Source organism: Mytilus trossulus, chromosome 3 (genome assembly GCF_036588685.1).
Source record: "Mytilus trossulus isolate FHL-02 chromosome 3, PNRI_Mtr1.1.1.hap1, whole genome shotgun sequence".
NCBI classification, from domain to species: Eukaryota; Metazoa; Mollusca; class Bivalvia; order Mytilida; family Mytilidae; genus Mytilus; species Mytilus trossulus.
In genome coordinates this window covers 62,911,818-62,938,039 of record NC_086375.1, presented here as the reverse complement: position 1 = coordinate 62,938,039, position 26,222 = coordinate 62,911,818, and the positions used below count along the sequence as shown (strand labels likewise).

The 26,222-nt window shown below is 32.8% G+C and overlaps 1 protein-coding gene across 2 annotated transcripts in view; it reads right to left on the bottom strand.

The window, feature by feature from the left end:
• The window catches only part of LOC134712063 (acetylcholine receptor subunit alpha-like 2), a 37,660-nt gene that overhangs the window by 5,887 nt on the left and 5,551 nt on the right, over nucleotides 1-26,222 (bottom strand). The window contains exon 1 of one of the 2 annotated variants that reach the window (XM_063573203.1): nucleotides 2,615-3,016. The exons of the other annotated variant lie outside the window; for it this stretch is intronic. Within the exon in view, the coding sequence (XP_063429273.1) occupies nucleotides 2,615-2,660 (46 nt within the window). The 5' untranslated portion in view covers nucleotides 2,661-3,016. Of the gene's footprint in view, nucleotides 1-2,614; nucleotides 3,017-26,222 lie in introns of those variants that run through there. 2 annotated transcript variants of the gene reach the window in all.

The window sequence follows — 26,222 nt, the reverse complement described above, 5'->3', positions numbered from 1 at the left end:
ATTTGTTTTAACAACATTTTATTTTTTTCAGTTATTTAATTCTAATTTCATTTACACAAACTTTTCATATCATATTTTATTATTCTAGACTTTTTATAAATCAAGGGTTCATTGTCATTATTAAAAACAAAGGACTAGATTTCATTAACACTGTTGAATCAATTACTTATCCTCAGTGACATATCAAATGCTAATTTACAAGTATTTGTTATAACCTGCAGTAAACCATAATTGTTCTTTGAATCTATAAACTATTTCTATATGGCATATATTATTTTTTGAAAACCTCTAAGTGCTTAATTGTGTTTATATATATAATTATACAGTAAAATTGAGAATGGAAATGGGGAATGTGTCAAAGAGACAACAACCCGACCAAATAAAAAAACAGCAGAAGGTCACCAACAGGTCTTCAATGTAGCGAGAAATTCCCGCACCCGGAGGCGTCCTTCAGCTGGCCCCTAAACAAATATATACTAGTTCAGTGATAATGAACGCCATACTAATTTCCAAATTGTACACAAGAAACTAAAATTAAAATAATACAAGACTAACAAAGGCCAGAGGCTCCTGACTTGGGAAAGGCGCAAAAATGCGGCGGGGTTAAACATGTTTGTGAGATCTCAACCCTCCCCCTATACCTCTAACCAATGTAGAAAAATAAACGCATAACAATACGCACATTAAAATTCAGTTCAAGAGAACTCCGAGTCTGATGTCAGAAGATGTAACCAAAGAAAATAAACAAAATGACAATAATACATAAATAACAACAGACTACTAGCAGTTAACTGACATGCCAGCTCCATACTTCAATTAAACTGACTGAAAGATTATGATTTCATCATATGAACATCAGGCACAATCCTTCCCGTTAGGTGTTTAGTATCATACCATCATAACATATATGAGAAGAACATAACCCGTGTCATGCCAACAACTGTTTTTAGAATAAATGTCTTTAGTTCCGACGCAAAGACCTTATCAGTGACTCAATATTAACGCCAAAATATGCAATCTTTAATGACTTGACAACAGTATCGTAATTATATCCCTTCTTAATCAGTCTATTTAAAGGTTTTGTAAGTTTCTGAGGCGAATACTGACACCTTTGTGCTTTATAAAGAATATGTCCATAAAAAATTGGATGTGAAATACCTGAACGTATAAAAAGTCTGCACGTTGAGCTATATTTACGAATGATGTCTTTATACCGATGATAAAATTTAGTAAATGATTTGACTAGTTTGTGATATCGAAAACCCTGGTGTAATAATTTTTCAGTAATACATAAATTTCTCTCGTTAAAATCTAAAACATTGTTACAAACACGAGCGAATCGTACAAGTTGAGATATATAAACACCGTAAGATGGTGACAAGGGAACGTCACCATCTAAAAACGGATAATTAACGATAGGAAATGAAAAATCATCCATTTTATCATAAATTTTAGTATTCAGCTTTCCGTTAGTGATATAGATATCAAGACCGAGGAAAGGGCAGTGGTCATTATTAGTATTAGCTTTATTTAAAGTAAGTTCAGCAGGATAAATTTCATTAATATACATACTGAAGTCGTCATTATTAAGAGCCAAAATATCATCCAAATATCTAAAAGTATTATTAAATTTGTTTATCAGATGTTGTTTTGATGGGTCTTTGCTTATTTTTGTCATAAATTGTAACTCATAACAATACAAAAAGAGGTCCGCAATAAGTGGTGCACAGTTAGTCCCCATTGGAATTCCGATGATCTGACGATATACGGAATCCCCAAAGCGAACAAAATTGTTATCTAGTAAAAGTAGCCTTCCCTTGTATCAAGAGTATAATGTCTTTCAGTGTATGGGGTTCGTCCTAGATATGCTTTGTTATTGCAATCATGTTACATATTTTTTATTTTTGAGTGTTTTATTCGTTTTTCCCCCCGGACAGGCAGTTACGAGTTTAAGTAGCGGAATATACCAGAAAGCAATTTAAAGTTACAATAATTAGTTATTAAAAGTACCAGGATTATAACTCTGGCGCAAATACAAAATTTCGATTTGGTTGTATAGCTAGCTTAACCTTTCACTTGTATGACAGTCGCTTAAACATTATAATAAATACATGCACTACAGTAGTGTGTGAAAGTAACGTCATTACGAAAGTTTTTTTTTATTTTTTACAATCATGAAACAATATATATAGAATCGAGGGTATGTGGTAAGCTTGCCAACGCGATAACTATTTACCAGTGTCAAATTGAGTTGATGTAAGCGAATAAAGGCAACTGTACGGCCTTTAACTATGTGAAAACCCATACCGTTTAGTTAGCTATAAAAGGTCCTGACAACAATAAAAATCAACTTGATACGGCAAAGGAAAAATGTATCATGACGAAAACTGACTCCCCTTTTTATCTCCGTTGAATCGAATTGAAAACTCAGAATTAAAGATGAAAAAACAATGAAAAATAATTAGGTAAAAAGAGGAAACGTATGTATAGCAGAACGGTGGATACAATTTAAATGAAAGAAAGTAGATATTCATTTTAACTTCATGCATTGTTCACTAGATCTAATTGATATTATTTTCACCAAAATATGTATAAAAATTGCAATTGTACTCACCAAGAAGTATGAATATGATGAAAGTATGAATGTCCATTACTAGCATCAATTTAATTCCGTCTTATGAAGTTAATCCCAAAAAAATATTAAAAACTTTTCGTAGGTATGTTGATTAAAGTAAACGTTTCACTGACTTTAATGCTATTAAAGATAAACTTTCTAGTTCACTTATTTTCTATTTAATAGAAAATTATTTGATATACTTTTAAAACAACACTTTCTAAACATTTTGATTTGACAGGTAAACAAAATCTGTTTTAATCCCACCTGTTCGCTAGTTGAACCTACGCAATGTCTTGATACTGACTATACATCACATTGATTTTCAACGGAGTTTAATAACTACTTTTACTTTTTAACGATAATTATCAAGGTAACATCTAGGAGGCTCCTTTAGTAACAATATTTTTTATTTGTACCTTTTTTGTATCTAAGTCACGTTTATATTTATTATTTCTATTTAAATAACCAAAATATCAAATCTATAGTTGTGTCATGGTAAAGTGATTGTCTTTGTCATCAGGTACATTATTATTTCAAGAAGAGTTTAAAAAGATCTTTGTCTTAATGTAAAATGCGTTCAAAGGAAAATATTTTCTTTCTCCTTGTTTTCTTATGATTGATTAATCAATTATAGGTTGCTGAACGTCCAGTGGCTATTATTTCAAGCCTGTTCAGGACAAAAACAAATTAACAAGTACACTCTAAAGGTAGTTCATGCAATAGGAGTCCAGATTGTAGGTCGGTGAAATTTGGACTGCCACTAGAAAATGAAGATATATGGAATAAGAACAAACATTTATCCTTGCTTAAATAGACCACCTACTGACTTAATGGAATACAATACATATTTGATCCCACGGTGATTTTTTTCTCTCGCATAGTCAATTTAAATGTGTAATAGAAAATAACTTCATGCTACTAGTACTTTTATATATAAATAGGGTCGACATTTTAGCCATTTACTTGACATTTTTGTTTCTTGGACTTTTCTATTCGATGGAAAGACACAATTCACTTTTTGGTTTGAAAAAATAAACGCAAACATCTTGGATAACTTCGTCACATGAGTCACGGTGTTTAGAGTTTGTGTAATATTTCTTTGGAAATAATTATTTTTTTCCATTTTTTCATGATTTTAGTATACAAAAAAAAAACCCGGCAGTTCTGGCTGTACATTTATCAAACTAAATCTTATGACCAATATAGTTAAATATCTATATTCACATTTTGTTCATACGAGAGATTCGGATTACCAGATGTAAGTAACTTAACATTTAATATAAGGTCATCAGGAAGCCATCTTAGATTATTCATCAGAATTTCTCTCTGGTGTATGTATAAAGAGCAGTCGAAAAGGAAATGGTGAACATTGAGACTGTACACCATTTCCTTTTCGACTGCTCTTTATATATACACCAGAGAGAAATTCTGATGAATAATCTAAGATGGCTTCCTGATGACATTATATTAAATGTTAAGTTACTTACATCTGGTAATCCGAATCTCTCGTATGAACAAAATGTGAATATATTCAAACACGTATTCGAATTTATCAAAAGGTCTGAGAGATTTCTTGTTATGTAGAAAATGTATTTACGGTAAATCCACGACATCATCATCATCATCATCAACGTTTTCAATGTTTACATCTACTTCTGTTTCATTTTTTTTTCTCCATTGATAGACTCGTAAAATATTGTTTATTTTGATATTGAATGCTCATATTAATATTGTATTGTACATGTAAATTATTGTCATTCGGAGCGGACTTCATAAGTATGGCTTACTTGTGTCCAATCCATTTTACTTTGAGTAAATAAAATATGTTTAAACTAAAATTAAATATCTGTAGAAATCAGTTAATACTTTGTTTCAGACTATTTAACTCCAAAACATATAAATAAGCAGAAAGAAAGAAAAAAAAAACCCATTAGACTAACAAAGGCCAGAGGTTCCTGAATTGTATCAAATTTTACAAATAATACTTTCTTTTGAGATCTAGAACCCAAACTTGCCATAAATTTACAGCTGATTGCATTTAATTTGTAGACAAAGGTAATATCTTTGGTTTATATATCTTTATTTCTCAACAAACCAAATTACAATGGTATAGAGATACACACAATAATTACATAGTGTATATGTACAGACATACAAAAAATATACGAAAGCAAGAGGAGGTACATATCATATATTACGATATACATATTATACTAAATTCTATCAAGTACATGAATTACCCAGGAGAGCCTAAATGAATATTTACAAGTCTTATATATTTGCACAAGTTATTAAGATCAGATCATTAAATTTCAATGCATTTGGTTGATTTCTATATTTTTTTCTCAAACACTGTTTACGTTATCATTGAATACAGAACACATAAAAATATAATGAAATTCATCTCCGATGTCGCCAGAAATACAAAGTAAGCATTTTCTATTTTCTCTTGCAACGTTTTGACATCTACCAGTCTCAATAGGAAATCTATGACTTCCTGTTCTCAATCTACATATTAATGTAATAATATTTCTATCATCTAAATGTTTAAAATAATATTCAAATTCACTGTTTTCTTTATACATACGGTAGTTTATAGCTTTTGGCGATTCTTGCACGTTTATAGTGTGTCATTTCTGTTTAAATTGATCAACAAGATTTTGTTTAACAATAGTATATAGCCATGTATCGTTTACAAAATATTGGGTATCCCACACAAATGATAAACCAGATTCATCAAGAATGGATTTAACATGTTTCAACCAAGTAGTATCATTTTTATATTTATACAATGAGTACTTGTATAGTATTGCAGGAAGTTTTTCTTGTTTTCCAGACAACAATTTAGTCCAGTAGTTAATTATACGGAGTTTTATATCACTCTCCAAAGGATATCTGTCCAATTCTCCGTATATCATGAAATTAGGTGTAGAATTTTTAACCTTAAGCAAAAGTTTGCAGAATTTCATATGAACCCTTTCTATAACCGAATTATTACCAAAACCCCTGACTTCACTCCCATAAATTAAAATAAGTTTAACAATCTTATCAAATAATTCAATTTGTCATTCAATAGAAAGATTGTGCAATCTGCCTTTTTTGATAACGTCGTACATAGCACACATTGCTTTATTTGCTTGCGCTTTTTTAGCCTTTAAAAAACTTCCTGTTCTACTGAATAAGACACCTAGATAAGTAAACTCATTAACAATTTCTAGTACAATATCTTCATAATTAAACTTAATATTATAAGTTGGTCTACCTTTAGAAAAAAATACAATTTTACTTTTTTGTACATTCACTTTCAGTTTCCACAATTTACAGTATTCAAATAAAGTATCCAGTTGCTTTTGTAAGACAACCTGAGACTCTGATAACAAGACTGTATCGTCTGCATATAATATAATAAAAAGTTTAAGATAACAATCTAGTTCAGTTTCTAATTCATCTGATAGAGATTTTAAACCATCTATGTTCTTTTCTATTAGAAAATTTTCTAGATCATTTACATATAAAGAAAAAAGTATAGGAGATAAATTTTCCCCTTGCCTAACACCAACATTACATGGGAAAAATTCAGAAAATTCATTACTATAACAAATTCTAGATTTTATGTTACTGTACATATTTGTAATAGTATTAAACATTTTACCATTCACAGAGTATTTAAGTAATTTTGACCAAAGTCCTGCATGCCAAACAGTATCAAAGGCCTTTGTGAGAGCCGTGGTGTAGAGGTTAGAGCATCGGACTACTAACACAAAGGTTCCTGGTTCGATTCCCGTTTGGGATGAAAATTTCAGGAACTCAATTTTCGGCTCTCCCTTGACACCATTTGCGAGTATGGTCTTAAGGAAACGATGATAGTCCGTCGGAAGGGGACGATAAATGGCTGACCCGTGTTAAGAGAGAGCCATATCTCTTGCACGTTAAAGACACCCTTGTAGATTTCGAAAAAGAGTAGGCTAATGCCGCTACAAGGCAGCACTCGCACCCGCAAAGTGGAAAGGGATTAATATAAGTTGCAAAACTTGTTTCCCAATCCACTATAAATAAATATGTTTAAACTAAAGGCCTTTGCAAAATCAATAAAGGCACAATAAAGTTTTTTCTTTTTCTGTTTTAACAGTTCAAATAATAGATGAAGTACAAAAATGCTATCGGTAGTAGAATATTTTGGTTAGCTTGCTTGCTAGCTGAACCATGAAGTCATTTTAAGTTAGGTAATCTAATCTCCTTTAAGAGTAGACTTATCCGATAGATATCAAATCGATCTGCCTGAAGGATTAGGATACTTCGAAAGGAAATATTACCAATTGACGACAGTTTTGAATAAAAAAGAAGTATCTCTACAAAAACCAAAAAAAACCCAACAAAAACAACACACGAAAACAAATTAGAAAAGAATAAAATATTTTATCATTTTGTTTACGGCTTTCCTAATACTTGATGGTAAGACGGAGATAATACAAAAAGCTAGAAGTTTATGTTATCAAACTGTTATTCACAAAAGCAGTCTATTTCAATGAAAATATTAAAAAAGAAAGACACATAGCGTTTTGTCGTAGAGAAATCATTACATTAGGTAATTTACACTTTCCAAATCCTTCTTTCAATAATGACTTTACAAATCCTTATGAATACCTAATGAAATTCTTTAGATCTATCTAAAACAAATTATTTATCCAGTTAATTAGCTAATTAGTATTAGGCTAATGTAAACGTAAAGCAAGATTGTATCAAATATTAGAATAGTGATGAAAGAGAAGCTCAAGTTTTGATGCTTCTCACCTATAATGGCAATTAGCTGCAAAAGTGTATAAGCAATATATAAATGTCAATTAACAAAATCTTCAAACGAAGAAATGAAGGAGATATATTGAATAAGAGTTGGCTTGTTATTGCGATCAGTATGTGTCCTGTTTTCATCCTGTCGCATCTGATTCTATTATATTGACAACGATGTGTAAACAAACCAAACATTATCATAGTGTTACGGCCAGAAATCGCCTATAAATTGTAGCCAACAAAAGACACAAATCAATAGTGAAATTTAACAATATTTAATATACAAAAGTTTACAAAAAGTATTACACAAACAGTACTGTCAACTTAACTGTCAAAATATGAGTCCAATCTTTTACCTTTATCTGTATACGGAAATCTTTCGTAATCCAATCTGAATATTACGTTCACTACTAGGGTCACAATCCAGTATGATGTTGTTTGTAGAATAAAAGTGTCAATCCAAATGCTGTAAATACTAATGTCTATCGATGTCTAAGTCTAAATCTAATTATGAGAGTTTAACTTTAGTGTCTGTATATATATAGTTGTCACGGAAATCTCTAGAACATTCTATAAATGGAAAGTTCTAGAGAAGTATAACGGAAGTTTCTGGAAAAATGTAGAAGTTTAAATTACGCATCTTTTATAAGGATCATTTTAGAATCGTCAAATAGAAAGTTCCAATCATTCCATAAGTATCTGTGATTGTTCCAGTGAATTCTAAACTGCACAGTTATATAATTATTTGGTAAACAACTATCAGGCCATACAACACAAATTAGGCCAACGTAAATAAATACAATAATTACAATATTATAACGCCTCCCCCCTTAAAAGAAGTTTTAGTGTAACAACAATTTATCATGAATAATATGAACAAAAAAACATAGTATATACAAAGTGATTTAATAAGCTCTAGATAAAGCATCTGCTATTACATTATCTCTACCCTTAATATGTTTTACAATTACATCATATTCTTGTAACAATAAACTCCATCTAGTTAACCTCTGATTCTTGTTTCTCATTTTATGCATGAAGGTGAGAGGATTCTGATCAGTATAAACAAGAATAGGATGCACAGTTGGATTCAAATATACATCAAAATGTTGAAGTGCTGACAACATTGCAAAACACTCTTTTTCAATAGTTGAATAATTTTCTGATGTTTATCTAATTTCTTAGAAAAATATGATATAGGTTTCTCAACATTATCATCTGTCTCTTGATATAAAACAGCTCCTATTCCTATATCGCTTGCATTAACGGCAAGTTTAAATTGCTTTTCAAAGTCTGGAGTAATCAGAACCGGACTATTTATTAAAAGTGATTTGCTATTTTCAAAAGCTTTTTGACAATTTTCGCTCCAGATAAATTTTGAATCTTTCCGTAAAAGATGAGTTAATGGTTGAACAACAGTAGCAAAATTTGAACAGAATTTCCTGTAAAATCCAATCATGCCTAAATATCTCATAAGTTGTTTTCTATTTGTAGGAGGAGGAAATTGGAAATAGCTTCCACTTTAGCCATAATAGGTTTCACTTGACCTTGTCCAACTGTATGCCCTAAATAATCAACAGTGGCCTGACAAAATTCACTTTTACCGAGATTAACAGTCAAATTTGATTTTGACAATCGATCAAAAGTATCATACAAATGTGTTAAATGCTGTTTCCAGCTATCACTACACACAATAAGATCATCAATATAAGCATAACAACAGTCTAAATCTTTTATAACATTATTGATCATTCTTTGAAATGTAGCTGGATCACTTTTCATGCCAAACGACATTACAGTATACTGAAATAAGCCATCTGGTGTAACAAAAGCTGATATTTCACGAGCTCTCTGTGTCAATGGAACTTGCCAATAACCTTTCAACAAATCAAATTTGCTCACAAATTTTGCCTGACCAATATTGTCAATACAATCGTCTATCCTTGGAATCGGATAGGAATCAGATTTTGAGACTGAATTTACTTTTCTGAAATCAGTCACAAAACGAAAGGTTTTACCTGGTTTCTGCACAAGGAGACAAGGAAAGCTCCATTCACTGTTACTCGGCTCAATAATATCATTGTCTAGCATATATTTAATTTCTTTTCTCATAACTTCAAGTTTGAGTGGATTGAGTCGGTAAGGATGTTGCTTAATTGGAGAAGCATCTCCTACATGAACATCATGACAAACAGCAGTGGTATTGTTTGGCACATCTGGAAAAAGATTTTTAAAAGAAAATACTAAAGCTTTTATTTCGTCTCTTTGATACAGATGTGCAAGTTTTGAATCTAAATTTGACAAAATTTCTGAATTTTTCAATCTTACTGTCTTTTCCATAGTTTTAGAATTGAAAGGTGGTTCAATTACATCTGGTTTGTCATGATATTGTTCTCTAATTTAACCATGCCTAAAGTGGCAACAGGTTTACTCTCACATTCATGAGTAAGCTCAAAATATGGTTTTAACATATTAATATGACACACTCTATTTTGTTTGCGACGACCAGGAGTTTTTACAACAGAATTCAAATCATTAATTTTACTCTCTATTGTATAAGGACCACAATATTGATCCTGTAAAGGATGTCCAGGGACTGGCAAAAATATAAGTACCTTATCACCAGGCTAAAAAACTCTGTCCCTGGCATCTTTATAATACCAATTTTCATCTTGTTTTGTTTTTTTTATTTTTTCTGAGCAATTTGACAAGCAGTATACAGTTTTTCTTTAAATCTAGATACATAGTCTAAAAGATTCAAGTCAGTATGTTCAGTAAGCCACTTTTCCTTAATCAATTTTAACGGTCCCCTTACAGTATGACCAAACATCAATTCAAAGGGACTAAATCCAAGGGATTCTTGAACAGCCTCTCGGACCGCAAAAAGTAGAAAATGAACTCCATCATCCCAGTCTCTGTCAAATTGAAGACAAAAAGTTCTAATCATGTTCTTCAATGTTTGATGAAAACGTTCTAAGGCACCTTGAGATTCTGGATGGTAAGCACTTGATCTGTACTGAGCAATCCCTAACTGGTACACGACTTGCTGAAATAAACCTGACATGAAGTTTGGTCCCTAGTCGGACTGTATAGACTTGGGAAGCCCTACTAACGTGAAAAATTTGATTAAAACTTTGACGATAGTAGGTGTCTTGATATTTCTGAGCGGAATAGCTTCTGGAAAGCGAGTAGATGTATACATGATCGTCAATAAATACGCATTTCCAGTCTTGGTCTTTGGTAAAGGTCCAACGCAGTCAATTAGAACTCTGCTGAAAGGTTCGCCAAAGGCTGGAATAGGCAGAAGAGGTGCTGGTGATATTTTCTGGTTAGGCTTACCAACAACCTGGCATATATGACATGATTTGCAGTATTCTTGGCCAATAGAAATGCTGCAAGATTTTTAGGCAAGTCTTCCTTATTCTTAAGTGTCCAGCCAAGGGGGTGTCATGGGCAAGACCAATAAGTTCTTGTCTATAAACTTTAGGCACCACCACTTTGTATAGCACTCTCCATTCCTCCTCTGGGGTAGCATCAGGAGGCCTCCACTTCCTCATTAAAATACTGTCTTGATGGTAATAGCATTCGGCCACTTTGTCTGCTTCCTCCTGTGGTTGAGCCCTCTGGCTGAGCTGAAGAACCTCAGGGTCTTTATGTTGTTCTTCGAGTAAATTCTTTCGGTCTCATGAATGGCTGTTTACATCTGGCCATGGTATGATAACATTCTTGTTAACACACGGTGGTTTTATAATGGCCTTTTCTGAGCTACCAGGACCTTCAATGCCACCTAGGAAAGTGTCAGAAAGGTCCATGTAATCAAACTTGTCTTCTTGCAAATTCTAATCTTGTTGTTTTCTAGCCATCGCCCTAGTAACAACACAAGCTGAGTACAATTCAGCATTATCTTCAGGTGATTTAACATCCACCATCGGTTCACTGGTAACAATTGGTTCAGCAACCACTTTGTTCCTAGCTAGATCATTTCCTAGCAATAATGTAACACCCTCAACAGGGAGATTAGGACGAACACCCACAATAACTGGTCCAGTTATCAAATCTGACTTCAGATAAATACGATGGAGAGGAACATCTATACAACCTAACTCTACACCTTGTAACAAAACGGAGGCACCAACAGAAGTCTTCACGGACAAAGGCAACACACCTTCTAAGAATAAAAACTGAGAAGCTCCAGTGTCCCGTAAAATCTTAATAGGCTGAAGAGTGGTATCATCAACAATAGAAACAAACCCATCAGACATAAAGAGTTTATATTCCTCCATGTAATCACAAAAACTGGACTTAAATGCCTGACGCGCAGGACATTCCAATGTACTGGTAACATAAGGTGTCGTACAAGCACTGGTCTTCGGCTTATTATCTCGTTCATTCTTCTTCTGGAGTCTAAAACAATCAGCCATCAGGTGACCATTCTTCTTACAATAAGTACAAATCAGTGACTTCTTCTCATAAGTATCAAATTTTGGACTAGACATATTATAACTGGACTGACTCTTATTCTGTGCAACAGGCTTACTATCAGTACGCTCAGTGCTTTGATTTTTGTAGTTTCCACTGGAAGTATTAACATTTTGACCCTTGAGACTTCTTTTATGTGAAAGAGTATAATTATCTGATATAACAGCTGCATCATGTATTGACTCAACAGTTTTGTCGTCTAAATGTGTTTTTAAGTCTAAATGAACACATTGTTTGAACTCTTCTAATAACATCAATTGTCTTAGGTTATTAAAATTGTTATCTGTTTTCTTTGACGTAAGCCATTTATTAAATAGATCTTCTTTTTCCCGAGCAAATTCCACATAGGTTTGTGAATCAAACTTTTTATATGATCTAAACTTCTGTCTATATGCTTCTGGTACTAGTTCATAAGCTTTCAAAACTTCCTGTTTTACCGTGTCATAATCAGAACTTTTTTCCGATGGAAGTGCGGAGTATATTTCAGCGGCTTTTCCCTCAAAAACACTTTGCAGCATCGTAGTCCAATACGGCATTGGCCATTTCAAATTGTTAGCAATTTTCTCAAACTGTGGAAAATATTATCGACTGTTTTTTCACAAAATTTGGGAACCAAACGTATATTTTTTGCTGCATCAAAAACATCTGATTTCGACTGAACTTTAGTGTTGTTTTCTTCTTTGCCAATCTCAATTTTCATTTTCTCCATCTCAATCCTGTCTCTCATCTCAAGTTCTGCCTGTTTTAATTTAAGTTTATCTGGTTTTTCCTTGGTTTTCTCCATCTCTAGCCTTTCTCTCATTTCAAGTTCTTTTAATTTATATTCATCTTCTTTTTCTTTTTTATCCATTTCCAATCTTTCCTTCATTTCAATTTCTTTTATTTTCTCCGTCTCCTTCATTTCCAGTTCTTTTAATTTAAGTTTATGTTTTAATTCAAGCTGTTTTAATTTAAAGGCGTCAACATTTTCGACCTTAAGATCAAGAGCCTCTTCACCTAAAATTTCTGATTCAACTAATTTGTCTATAACAATAAAGAATAAAAGTGTCAATCCAAATGCTGTAAATACTAATGTCTATCGATGTCTAAGTCTAAATCTAATTATGAGAGTTTAACTTAGTGTCTGTATATATATAGTTGTCACGGAAATCTCTAGAACATTCTATAAATGGAAAGTTCTAGAGAAGTATAACGGAAGTTTCTGGAAAAATGTAGAAGTTTAAATTACTCATCTTTTATAAGGATCATTCTAGAATCGTCAAATAGAAAGTTCCAATCATTCCATAAGTATCTGTGATTGTTCCAGTGAATTCTAAACTGCACAGTTATATAATTATTTGGTAAACAACTATCAGGCCATACAACACAAATTAAGCCAACGTAAATAAATACAATAATTACAATATCATAACAATAGGCAAAAATGTAAAAGAGGGATGAAAGATACCAGAGAGACAGTCAAACGCATAAATCGAAAAAAAAACTGACAACGCCATCGCTAAAGATGAAAAAGACAAACTGACAAACAATAGTACACATGACACAACATAGCTACAGACAACTAAAGAATAAGCAACTCGAGCCTCACCAAAAACTAGGGTTGATCTCAGGTGCTTCGGAACGCTAAGCAGATTCTGCTCCACATGTGGCACCCGTCGTGTTGCTCATGTTACAACAAATCCGATAAATATGTCACATTCATGAGGGAAAGGGATTGTAGTTACGACGTATGGAACATATCCGATATCATTTGTGAAACGGTTATTCCTTAACGGCCAACCAACTCGTGTGATGACATCTGTAAAACTTACGAAGGATGATTTCAACTTCACCACTTGGAACTCTTGGTTTAATAGCTTCCTTGTGAGCAGCAACCCTCTATCAAGAAAATCATGACATGAAATGCAAGCACGGGAATATCGTATCAAAAATTAAAATCGCAAAAATACTGAACTCAGAGGAAAATCCAATCGGAAAGTCCATAATCAGATGGCAAAATCAAATAACAAAACACATAAAAAACGAAAGGACAAGAACTGTCATATTCATGACTTGGTACAGGCATTTTCAAATGTAGAAAATGGTGGATTAAATCTGGTTTTAAAGCGCTAAACCACATTATTGCCAAAAATAGACTAAACAGTAATGTAATTATTTACAAAGACAAATAAAGAATCGTAAGTAAGATGATAAACAACGTCAGTACTATAATACATACATCAAGACCATCGTGTATTATTTCAAAGTTGATACGGAATTTTTATCAACACGGTCTCGGTGTCTTCCGATGCTTTTTTTAGAAAATGAACGAGATGTTTTATGACATTCCCCTGGTTCGTCAACTTTCTGCTCAAACAATTATGACGTTATAAAAAGTCTGAGTAGCAGCTGAAAGCTCTTGAATACCGAATGAAGTGGGAAATTTGAAAGTTGGTATATTGCTACTAAAGAGGAGAAATTGATAATTTCAAAATTAAAATAATCTCGTTTTGCATAGATTCTGAACTGAGATGACCGCTATGTCAAATTCGAATTATAAACCAAAAAATGAGTTAGAGCAAGCCATCTCTGTTGTTTAATTTAATTTCTAGTTCTTGAGGATATATTAATGGAACCCAAATAAGAATAGTAAGGATTGTTAATAGAAAGAACATTTTCTTATTATTTTGTATCTATGTTGTTTCATGTGTTCTATTGTTTGTCGTCTATTTGTCTTTTTTTTCTCTTCATTTTTAGCCATGGCATTGTCAGTTTATTTTCGATTTATGAGTTTGACTGTCCCTCTGGTATCTTTCGTCCCTCTTTTATAAATATATTTGTGAAATTAAATGATCTGGCTTCTTTGGTCTTCTTGTTTTTGACAAGCAACATTCTAGCAGCGACTTCATAAGGAGTTTCCTAGTTGATATTTTTTTCCTAGTTGATATTATTATCCAAGTCCGATCTCAATTTCCTTGATAGAGAAATACTGTTATCAAGGAAGCTATTGAACCAAAAGTTCCGAGTAGAAAGGTTCAAGTCCGTTATTGAATTTCTTTTGTCAAATATCAAGTATATGTGCTTCTTGTCGTAACCACAATTCCTTTCTCTATTCCGTACGATACTTATCAGCCAATTTGTATTTTGCACGAGAAAACCGACAGGTACAATATGTGCAGCAGATACTGTCCACTAATAAAAAAATACCTGAAATCACAACAGGCTTTTGGTTGGGGTTTCTCATTCTTTAGTTTTTTTTGTGTGATGCTTTGGTGACTTGTTTATCTTTCCGTTATTTTTCTTTCCTTTTTCTTACATGGCGTTATCAGTCTCTCCTTAGACTTATGAGTTTGAAATCCTTTTGGATTAACCTCGTTTATCTCTCTCGAAGATGCCATGAAGAAGTTTGTAAATCAAATGAGTGGAGAAATACTCACCTCCAGTTCTTATGGGGATTGTGTGTTCAATCTGATGTTTAATGTATGCTGAATGGTGTCCTGCTGTCTAAATGTTTATTTAAATGGTGTTTCCAGTTATTTTTTCGAATGCCCCTTGGTGTCGGGTTTTTCTCCTCTATTTTCATATTACTAAAACAGTGTTGTATTAAAAAATACTAGTTTTGATACTTTACGATGTGTGTCGGTTCTCATTTCGATTGTCACTGAGTATCAGTTTCTTATTGTTACTAAACAGTATTGTCTAACAGTTTCACTTATTTGATACTGTACGATGCGTGAAGGTTTGTAATTGTGCATAACATTCCTGAAATGTACAAGAAGGGATACATCAGATATCGACCTTCTACTATTTCTATGTATACCTTAAACATAAATAAATAGACATGGACCATACAAACGCAAAATTATAAATAAGCAAAATAAAAACCAAATGTGTTTTAAATAATTTAATATCAATTCAAAGTTAATCCAAGAACAGGCGAAGGAATTTGTGGCATTGTTAAAGTAGACCTTAACATCTCGACATTCCACTTTTAAATCTTATTACTTGACTAAGACATTTAAACCACAGTGTAAAATCAGTTGAAAACATAGTACAAGGAATAACAAAAAGTACCTAATATATACAGGAGATAACAAATCAAAAGTACCGTATATAGTACAAGAGATAACAAAAACACAAGTACATTTTATTGTAAAAAAGATGACATGATTACAAAAAAACAAAAAAACGAGTGGTATTGCATGCAAAGCTTACAAAATGACACTATACAGACGCATACAGCAATGGTAAGGTTTATATTGGTACCAAGATAAAACATTGTATAAATGCATGATTTTCTAAAAGAGACTCCAGAAATACTGTGTATGAAAGTAAAACTAAAGGCTCTTGGACTATGTGAATATTAAACAAAGGACGCAGGTGGATTAATGACAAAATTGTGTTTTGGTGATGTGTTGGTACATCTTACTTTACTGAAAATTCTTGCTGCTTACAATTATCACTATCTATAATGAACTTGGCCCAGTTGTTTCAGTGGAAAATGTTAGCAAAAATTTACAAATTTTATGAAAATTGTTTAAAATTGACTATAAAGGACAATAACTCCTTAGGGGTCAATTGACCATTTTAGTCATGTTGACTTATTTTAAGGTCTTCCTTTGCTGTACATTATTGCTGTTTACAGTTTATCTCTATCTATAATAATATTCAAAATTTTCTTAAAATTACCAATTCAGGGGCAGCAACCTAACAACGGGTTATCTGATACATCTGAGAATTACAGGGCAGATAAATCTTGACCTGTTAAACATTTTAACTCCAGTCAAATTTGCTCTAAATGCTTTGGTTTTTGAGTTATAAGTCAAACACTGCATTTTACCCCTATGTTCTATTTTTAACAGTGGCGGCCATCTTGGTTGGATGGCCGGGTCATCGGATTAAGTTTTCAAACTAAATACCATAAAGATGATTGTGGCCAAGGTTGGATTAATTTGGCCAAGTAGTTTCAGATGAGAAGATTTTTGTAAAAGATAACTAAGAATAACGAAAAATGGTTAAAAATTGACTATAAAGGGCAATCACTCCTAAAGGGGTCATGTTGATTTATTTGTAAATCTTACTTTGCTTATTTTAAGGTCTTACTTTGCTGAACATTATTGCTGTTTACAGTTTATCTCTATCTATAATAATATTCAAGATAATAACCAAAAACATCCAAATTTCCTTAAAATTACCAATTCAGGGGCAGCAACCAAAAAACGGTTTGTCAGATATATCTGAAAATTTCAGGGAAGATAGATGTTGACCTGAAAAACAATTTTACACGACGTCAGATTTGATCTAAATGCTTTAGTTTTTGAGTTATAAGCCAAACACTGCATTTTACCCCTATGTTCTATGTTTTGCCGTGGTGGCCATCTTGGTTGGTTGGCCGGGTCACGCTACACATTTTTTAAACTATATACCACAATGATGATTGTGGCCAAGTTTAGTTTAATTTGGCCCAGTAGTTTCAAAGGAGAAGATTTTTGTAAAAGCTAACGACGACGGACGACGACGAGGGCGGACGACAACGATGGACGACGGACGCCAAGTGATAAGAAAAGCTCACTTGGCCCTTCGAGCCAGGTGAGCTATAAATGAGGTGCCAAATGACAAGATTAGTAATTGTCATGTCTTTATTATGAATTATTCTTGCATATCTATAAATACTTTAATTGGATTGGTCAATTCGAATGTTTTCCTTTGGTTTACACTTTGATAAAGCATGTTTCCGGAACAACTTTCGTAACCTTCACTGTAATCAATTTATGCGTTATACACATGCATGTAGGAATCCCTGGATTTTCAGCAAACTCAGATTGAAACACAAATACATAACAGTTGTTTCTATTCTTTTGCATATATAACAAAAAAAAAATGTATTAAAGCTTTGAAAATGTATAAAAATCAAAATTAAATTAAGATTCCTCAAACTTTCATCATGGCAAAACATAGCAAAGACGTCATACGATAGAACAATTTCTAGCAAAATATGATTTCGTCACTTGTACACTTTAAATTCGAATAATATCTCATAAAAACGAAGTTTTTGAGGTAGGTGCTATTTCATTTTATATTCTGTTGCATTTATCCAACATTTATAGATTTTAGAAATTCAATATGGAGGCTAACTCCCTAGTTACGAGGTTATTGATATGTAAACCGGGGCTCTTACTCACAAACTTAAAATAAAAGTCCTTCCATGGGGTGTCTGAGAAATAAAGACTTTATCAACCAACAGAACGACTGAAAATATTGCTGACTATGTACAGGATTGTGCCAAAGAAAATGTTTTTTTTAACATGTTTTTTTTTAAACTCCACTTGTATTACAGTCGTATATGGTTCTTTTATGTTGACAACATAATGTGATTATCCAAAGCAGACATAACTGGTAATTAAGGACGAGCAGGACATTACGTCACGTGATGTTTTGATTTGTCACGTGATTGTCATGGTAAATATAGAACCGGAACCGCGTCTGTCAAACTCCGGCGGTAAACAACAAACATGGCAGACGACAAGTATTCCAAACGTGTTCGTGGAAAGATGGCTAGTACAGGAAGAAGTAAAAAGGCGGACCTTAAGACAATAATTGAGACCAAGGAGCCAACACTGAGTAAACATACATCATAGATTTACAACATAGGATACACCTTGTCGCTATTGTCCGCCATTACTGGACTTCACACAGGTTCCCGTAAAATGTTGCCGTCATAATACAAAATATCTGACGTCACAATGGAAAAGGGATTGTTGTATGACACCATGAGTTCAAGCGGGACAGATTCTGGGGTCAGCCAAACAAGCATTGTAAATACAAAAAAAAAGCTAACAAAGACTGACATTATACTGCGATTCACATTTACGAAAACTAGTTGCACCGAACATGTTGAATGCCACCGTTCTCATATTATAAATTGTTTGCAGTAGTATACCCAATTATGATAATACAAAATAAAGTGAATGTAGATATAACGATTAGGATCATATAAACATTGTAAAATACTTTGTCCATTATTTCTGATAATTCTTTCCATGTTATATTTTGACCTTCTCCTCTTTGGTCCCTATCATTATCAAGCGGGTTTGTTTTCTCTGTAGTGGATACGTCATTTGTGTTTTGAACATACACATCCGATCTGTCTTTTCTACAGCAACTGTTTTTCCAACAAGCAAATTTTATTAAGTACTTTGTTGTAAACTTTTTTAACCAATCTGCCATAATGTCATCGTCTCTACGCATGTGCAGATTTATCACAAATGTAGTCAAACAGACAGCGATGGCAGCGAGAAACAAAATGAAAGCAAGGTATAACGCTGAAAATGAAATAAGAATTGATAATGAAAGGCAAGTAAAATGTCTCAATATATTTTGTTTTTAGATACATTAATGCATAGATTTAAGTAGCCCTTTTCATAATAAGGATGAGCCACTTACAAGTGAAAAAAAAGATCAAACGTATTTTTGCAAAAAGCAAGATTGGAATAGATTTAATATTTTTTTTTAAAATAATATCTTTGTAAATTTCTGGCACATCAGATACATTTGTGGATTGAAATTAAATAAAGATTATGGTATATAGTGGCAATATCTAATATAATTACAGGTAAAAATCATGGCACAAATAGCGTCTTCTGACGTTTTTGAAAAAAACCGTGTAAATTGTATCAGGGTACCAACACCTTACGGGAAGTGTAGTACTAGTAAACAGTAATTCGTCCCAACCCGACCACTAGGAATTCTTTTGACGAACAGAGACACAAATCAAATAGAACTCAATAATTTATTTATATATGTAATTCACAAGTTAAGTAATCGATGCTAGTCCGCAAATGAAATTAATTAACGGAAAAGCTCAAGATAAAAATAGTTTTTGACAACAAAATCTGCCGCCGTTGAGGAAAAGCAGATTGCATTGTAAAAAAGAGGTCTTTGTCAGCACCTCCCGGGACATGTAGTGACCATTAATTTGTCCTAATTCGACTTATCTGATATCAGATTTGGACTGAACGAAGAAATACATGCAAAAGAACAACTCAAAAAACTTATTTACAAATGCACAACACTGAAATAAAACGTAGTCAAAAGAAAGGGAACACAATTATGATTCAAAGTTCAATTGGCAAGCAATTCAATAGTAATAATTCGCTAAGGAATTTGAAATGGAAATGTTTCAATTCAAATGAAATCCATAGAAAGTATTTCAATTCAACTGAATTTAAAATAAAACTATTTTTTTCAAAAGATAATGTTTAAAAACTAAAAGTATCTCTTTTTTATATACTGCAATTCGATTTTAGAATTTAAAAAAACTTATCATAATAATGCCAATTTAAATAGTTGCTGTTAAATAACTCAAATGGAATTGAAAACATTAGAGAAAATTCTTTAATGCTTGTAGAGTAAGATTTTGATTGGCTTGATATGGTCATATTTATAAATTAACTGTTTATAATTTTTTTGAAATTTTGAAATATTAAGGTTTTTCTCCCTCAGGAATATATTACCTTAGCTGTATTTTGCAAGACCAATAAGAACTTTGGTCTTCAATGCTGTTCAACTTCGTTCTTTTTTTGGCCTTTTTCTTAAATTGTTTTGGATTCGAGCCTCACTGTTTTGTAGACGAAACGTCTGGCGTAAATACAAAATTTAATCTTGGTTTCTATGATGAGTTTATTTGCTTGGTTTGTCTGCATAAACTTTTGCACAAGCTTGATCGTAATTAAGACTGTCATTTGCATATGATATAATTAGGCGGAGTTAACCTGTATACATAACAACCAGCACGTTATCTAAGAAGTTAGTAACACCAAATGTTACATGTTAACATTACAGGACAAATTTTATTCACACATTGATACCTATATTTTATCTGTATTTTATAACATTACATATATAATCAGTTAAATGATAAATTGATATAATTTGTTTTTATACTTTTTTGATAGGGTTTCTTGTATTTGACATAGTTCATAGCATTAGTAACTTGTGCAATTCAAACCCACTTTTATGAGGGTTTGGATGGCGTTTACAGAAAAAGTTTTGATTTTTACTTACTGAAAACGAAAATTTGTATTTTGCTGGTGACTTTATTACAAATAATAAGAATTATGATTTATGTAATTGCATAAAATCCAGCTTGTAAAATATATAAAGTTGAGTGAATAATATTTGTCCTGTTATGTTTAAATGTAATATTGGTTGTTCCTAACCTTAAGTATAACATCCTATCTATCTTAGGTATATTATATGTTTAGGTTTAACTGCGCCTATTCATTCATATTGTTTTCGAATGTAAATCTTCATTTCACGGTTTGAGAAAGAGGATATACACAAACAAAGCAAGCGAGCCAAAAAAGTCTTACTCTACAAGCATTTGGAAGTATGCCGTAATGATTCCATCGACCTTGTTGTCTAATTTCGACATAAGCGGATGGTGGCAGGATCCTCACAGGAGCCACTAATAATCAAATTTCATGGAAATACATATCAATTTCTACAAATATATTCACATAAAAAGTACATAGTATTGAAGAAATATTGAATAGATAAATATTCATCAAATGTAAAGTAATGAGACATTTGAATTCTTTTATTGTAAAATTAATAAAGCTACTTTGAATTTCACCATTGAAAATAAAATAAACATTTAATTTATTTGAACCTAATTAAGGGAGACTATCAAATTCACACTTTTTCAGAGTTAACATATTTTCTCAGTTATATAGTATTTACTTACATAAAAAGCAGACAGTGACCGATGTACTAGGAATGCGATCAGAAATCAATGTAAGATAAACTGCATATGATAAGAGAACTGTTAACGAAAATCCAACCTTTTCACCAGAATCCACCGGCAGCTTGAAAACAAATGCTATGAGAATGGCCATCAGAGTTACTGGAAACAAGGTGTTAACAACATGAAACAGGCAACGTCGCTGAAGTTTAATCAAGAATGAAACCGAAGAGAAAGAATGATCATCTCGTGTTTGTGCTTCCGATTTAAAACTTTCTGCAGACAATAAATTCCATTCTCCGTTTTTTGTGTAAAAGTTTTTATCCACAGACTTTATTTTGAAATGCAGTTCAATTTCAGTCTGAGTATATACCCAAGCACTGACCTTCAAATAACACTCTTGTGTGTCCATAGGATAATACGTCGTATCAGACTCACAGCTTACTGTGTATACTCCAGCTGGGTTCCATATAACTCTACCATCTGATGCTATTCTCATGGGCACATACTTATCACTGATAACAGATATCTGGTCAACCCTACATACAAATATAGTATGTGTATAAGTACCCGTCCACTTCAACTCTGTTTTTCTTAGATGTATTTCTATTTTTATCAATCTGATGAGAAAACCTCTTTCAAGTATTTTTTTTTAAAAAGTTTGTTCTTTTATTTAACTGTTTCACCACTGTCCCCTCTTGAAAATATTGAACCCTGCCACATTCTTAATGTGTCTGTTCAAAGTCAAGAGCCCGTAGTTCAGTGGTTGTCGTTGATTCATGTTTGTCATAATTTTTTTGTTTTGTTATAAATTACTCCGTTAGTTTTCTCAATTGATTAATTTTATGTCGGGGCCAGATACCAGAGGGACATTCATACTCATAAATCGAAAACAAACTGACAACAACATGACCAAAAAAGTAAAAGACAAACAGACAAATTATAACACATAGACACAACAGAAAACTAAAGACTTATCTCTAGTTCGATGGGATAGATGCGTTCAACATAGTCACCAAATTTTTATTTATAAGTGAGAGAACATTATCGTTTTAGTTGAAAGTAAAGTTAAAGAATATTGATAACTTCTTTTTCTTCTTCCAAAGATGTTCCTGTATAATGTTAGCCTCATAAGAATAAAGGATCAAGTCGACAAGAAGAGGTGCTCATTTGGTTTCTATAGGAATGCCGATAGTTGAGGAAAAACACGTTCTCAAAACGTTACACATTTGTTCTCAATCAAGAAATCAAGCATCTTAATACTGGCATTTTAAAAGATTTTTTTGTATGAATCAGAATGATTCTTTACAAAGTAGGATTCATCTCTCACTAAGACAAAATACCTGTATCTACGTTGACCATCCTTTTTTTTATGATACAAAGCAATGCAAGCTCTTTCAATTTTTTTTTAGTTTGGAATGGGGAATATTTGTGTAAAGTTTAGAAAATCAAATGCTTTAGTACTACTGCAAGATGAAACGAGTTGGTGGACCGTTATGGAATAACCGTTTCACAAATGATATCGGATATGTTCCTTACGTCGTAACTATAATCCCCTTCCCTTTCATTAATGTGACTTACCGAATTAGACTATTTACCGGATTTGTAATCACATAAGTCACACGACGGGTGCCACATGTGGAGCAGGATCTGCTTACCCTTCCGGAGCACCTGAGATCACCCCTAGTTTTTGTTGGGGTTCGTGTTGTTTATCCTTTAGTTTTCTATGTTGTGTGATGTGTACTATTGTTTTGCTGTTTCTCTTTTTCATTTTTAGCCATGGCGTTGTCAGTTTGTTTTAGATTTATGAGTTTGACTGTCCCTTTGCTATCTTTCGTCTTTCTTTTATATTGTATGTACTCTTAAAAAATCTTTAGAATTTTGCAGTATCCACATCTGATTCACGCCTTCTCTAGAATAGACAGTTTCACAATAAGTTTGAAGCCTGGCCTTGATTGCTGATAAACTTGATATTAATATTTTAGAAATAGGTTTCGAAGACCCAGGAATATACCATTGTTTGTAAGAACACTTTTTCATATTTGGTTTTGATTCCCAAAGGAATATAGAACCGACCTAAGATTTTCCAGGAATTCCTCTTTAGTAAGTGTCTTGTGGATATATGTTGAGTTTTAAGTGAATTGTCAATACCTAATTTATCAAAAAGTTTATGTAACGGGATTTACTCACAAAAACGTTGTTGTTTGGGGCTTTATCTGCGGGGACAGCAACGTATTTGTCAAGGAGGTTGGACAAGTGTTTTGCAAGATTTGTGTGTTTAAACGACCTCACAGCCTTAATCAATTGGGAAAGAGTATATACGTCTTCTTTCTCGTGCTTTACCCAATGCATGGTTTAATCCTCGACTAAATCGATCAGTATTTTGAAGTTGGGTTTCCAACTGCTGGATAACATATTTCGCAAGAAAGAGTTATTGACAATGTTGAGGTCAACACCAATAACGTGTCTAGCAGGATTATATGTGAAATGGGAACTAGCAGAGGTTCAATCAGAAGGTTCGGACTTGAAACGTGTTTGTTATTAAAAGAAAATCCGTTCAAATGAGATTTTTTACATCATACATTGTATTTCGAAAAACTTTGCATTAAGAGAGATTTAAACACAATGTACAATTATATTTGGTACGTGACTGATTGCATATAAAATGACTCACGCATTCTCTATAATTATTGCTGGTCTCCAAATGTACTCTTCTGAGGAAAAAAGAAAAATGATGTTTGTATAATCTTGTGATGTCTTGTTTGTGTCCTGCCATGATAATCTTGTATCCAGCCAATCCTAAACAAAAAAGAGAGTCTACATTATGTAATTTTTAAAAAGCATACAATTCGAACTAGAATATATTTCTATAATAATAATAATAATTTCCATAAATGACATGATCAAAAGGGCAAAGGTGAAACGAAATGAATTATGTTTTATGGATAAAAATGTATTTGTATTTTTTTTCTGTACCATAAGTGAGAATGATAAACGGAAATTACGAACGTTCATTTCTTCTTCAATTGTAACTATTCAAATTACTAGATACAAGAGGGACGAAAGATACCAAAGGGACAGTCAAACTCATAAATCTAAAACAAACTGACAATGCCATGGCTAAAAATGAAAAAGACAAACAGAAAAACAATAGTACACATGACACAACATAGAAAACTAAAGAATAAACAACACGAACCCCACCAAAAACTGGGTGATCTCAGGTGCTCCGGAAGGATAAGCAGATCCTGCTCCACATGCGGCACCCGTCGTGTTGCTTATGTGATTACAAATCCGGTAAATAGTCTAATTCGGTAGGTCAAATTCATGAAAGGGAATGGGATTGTAGTTACGACGTAAGGAACATATCCGATATCATTTGTGAAATGGTTATTCCATAACGGTCAACCAACTCGTGATGGCGTCCGTAAAATTTACGAAGAGATGATTTCAACTTCACCATTTGGAACTCTTGATTTAATAGCTTCCTTGTGAGCAGTAACCCTCTATCAAGAAAATCATGATAGGAAATGCAAGCACGGGAATATCGTATCAATTGAGAGATATATACCCCGTATGCAGGTGCTGCTGGAATGTTGTTACAACTAAACTGTATCCTTCCATAGTTCATTAGTGAGTTCTATAGCCAAAGTCTAGATAATATATGGCTGCTGCAATTGTGTCTTTACAAGACGAAGTATCAAGTTGTAATTCATACCTTCATATACCACAGATATGCAATTGCTGTAATCGTCAAGTTATGATTATTTAAGCCACTCATATTGTACATGTTTTCCTTAAAAACACAACCGGAACCAATTATTCTGCGCCAGATGCACATTTCGGTTAGTAATAAATCTCTTTAGAAAATACCATCAGATAAATATTTCAACAATCATTACAGAAAATAGAACTAAATATAGCTTTTTGTGGACGTCCATTCAAAGTTTTGAACATGCTCAAAATTTTCCACCGGACAGAACGGACGTCAACGGATAAAACGGACGCTTAACGGACATACAACGGATATGAACGTATAACGGATAAGAACGGACGTCTTACGGACATGAACGGATTGAAAAAAAGATATCCGTTAGGCGTCCGTTCGAGCTATCCAGTAAGGTGTGACCGAGGCTTTAATACGATGCTTATTAATGTTGTGCCTTGTTTTGCAGATCAGCAGTTTGATTAGCCATTGCCATGTCAAAACCGCTCAAATGGATATCGGTGTCATATTTTGATTTATTTTTTCCATTTTGAAAATGTTGACATGGCCAGGATATCTTTTATAATCCATGTTCAATCAAGTCACACCTTAAGTGGGCAATAACGAGATGGACAAAATGGATTAAATGTTGAAGATCGTATTTTAATCTCTTAAAGCACTCTAGTTTTTTTTTTGTGTATAGACTTACCAAAGTCAAGTATCCAGATAATGACAAAGTCTGATCTTTTATGTTCTGAAATTAAAACAAAAACAACATACATTCCTGTTCACAAAATGTCCAGTTAAATAACTTTCAAAATCGAAATTCTAAGGAATACATTTTTTATGCATATAAAAATCAGAAGGCATTTTGATGTTGGTGAGAGTAAATGTTCATTATTCTGCTTATT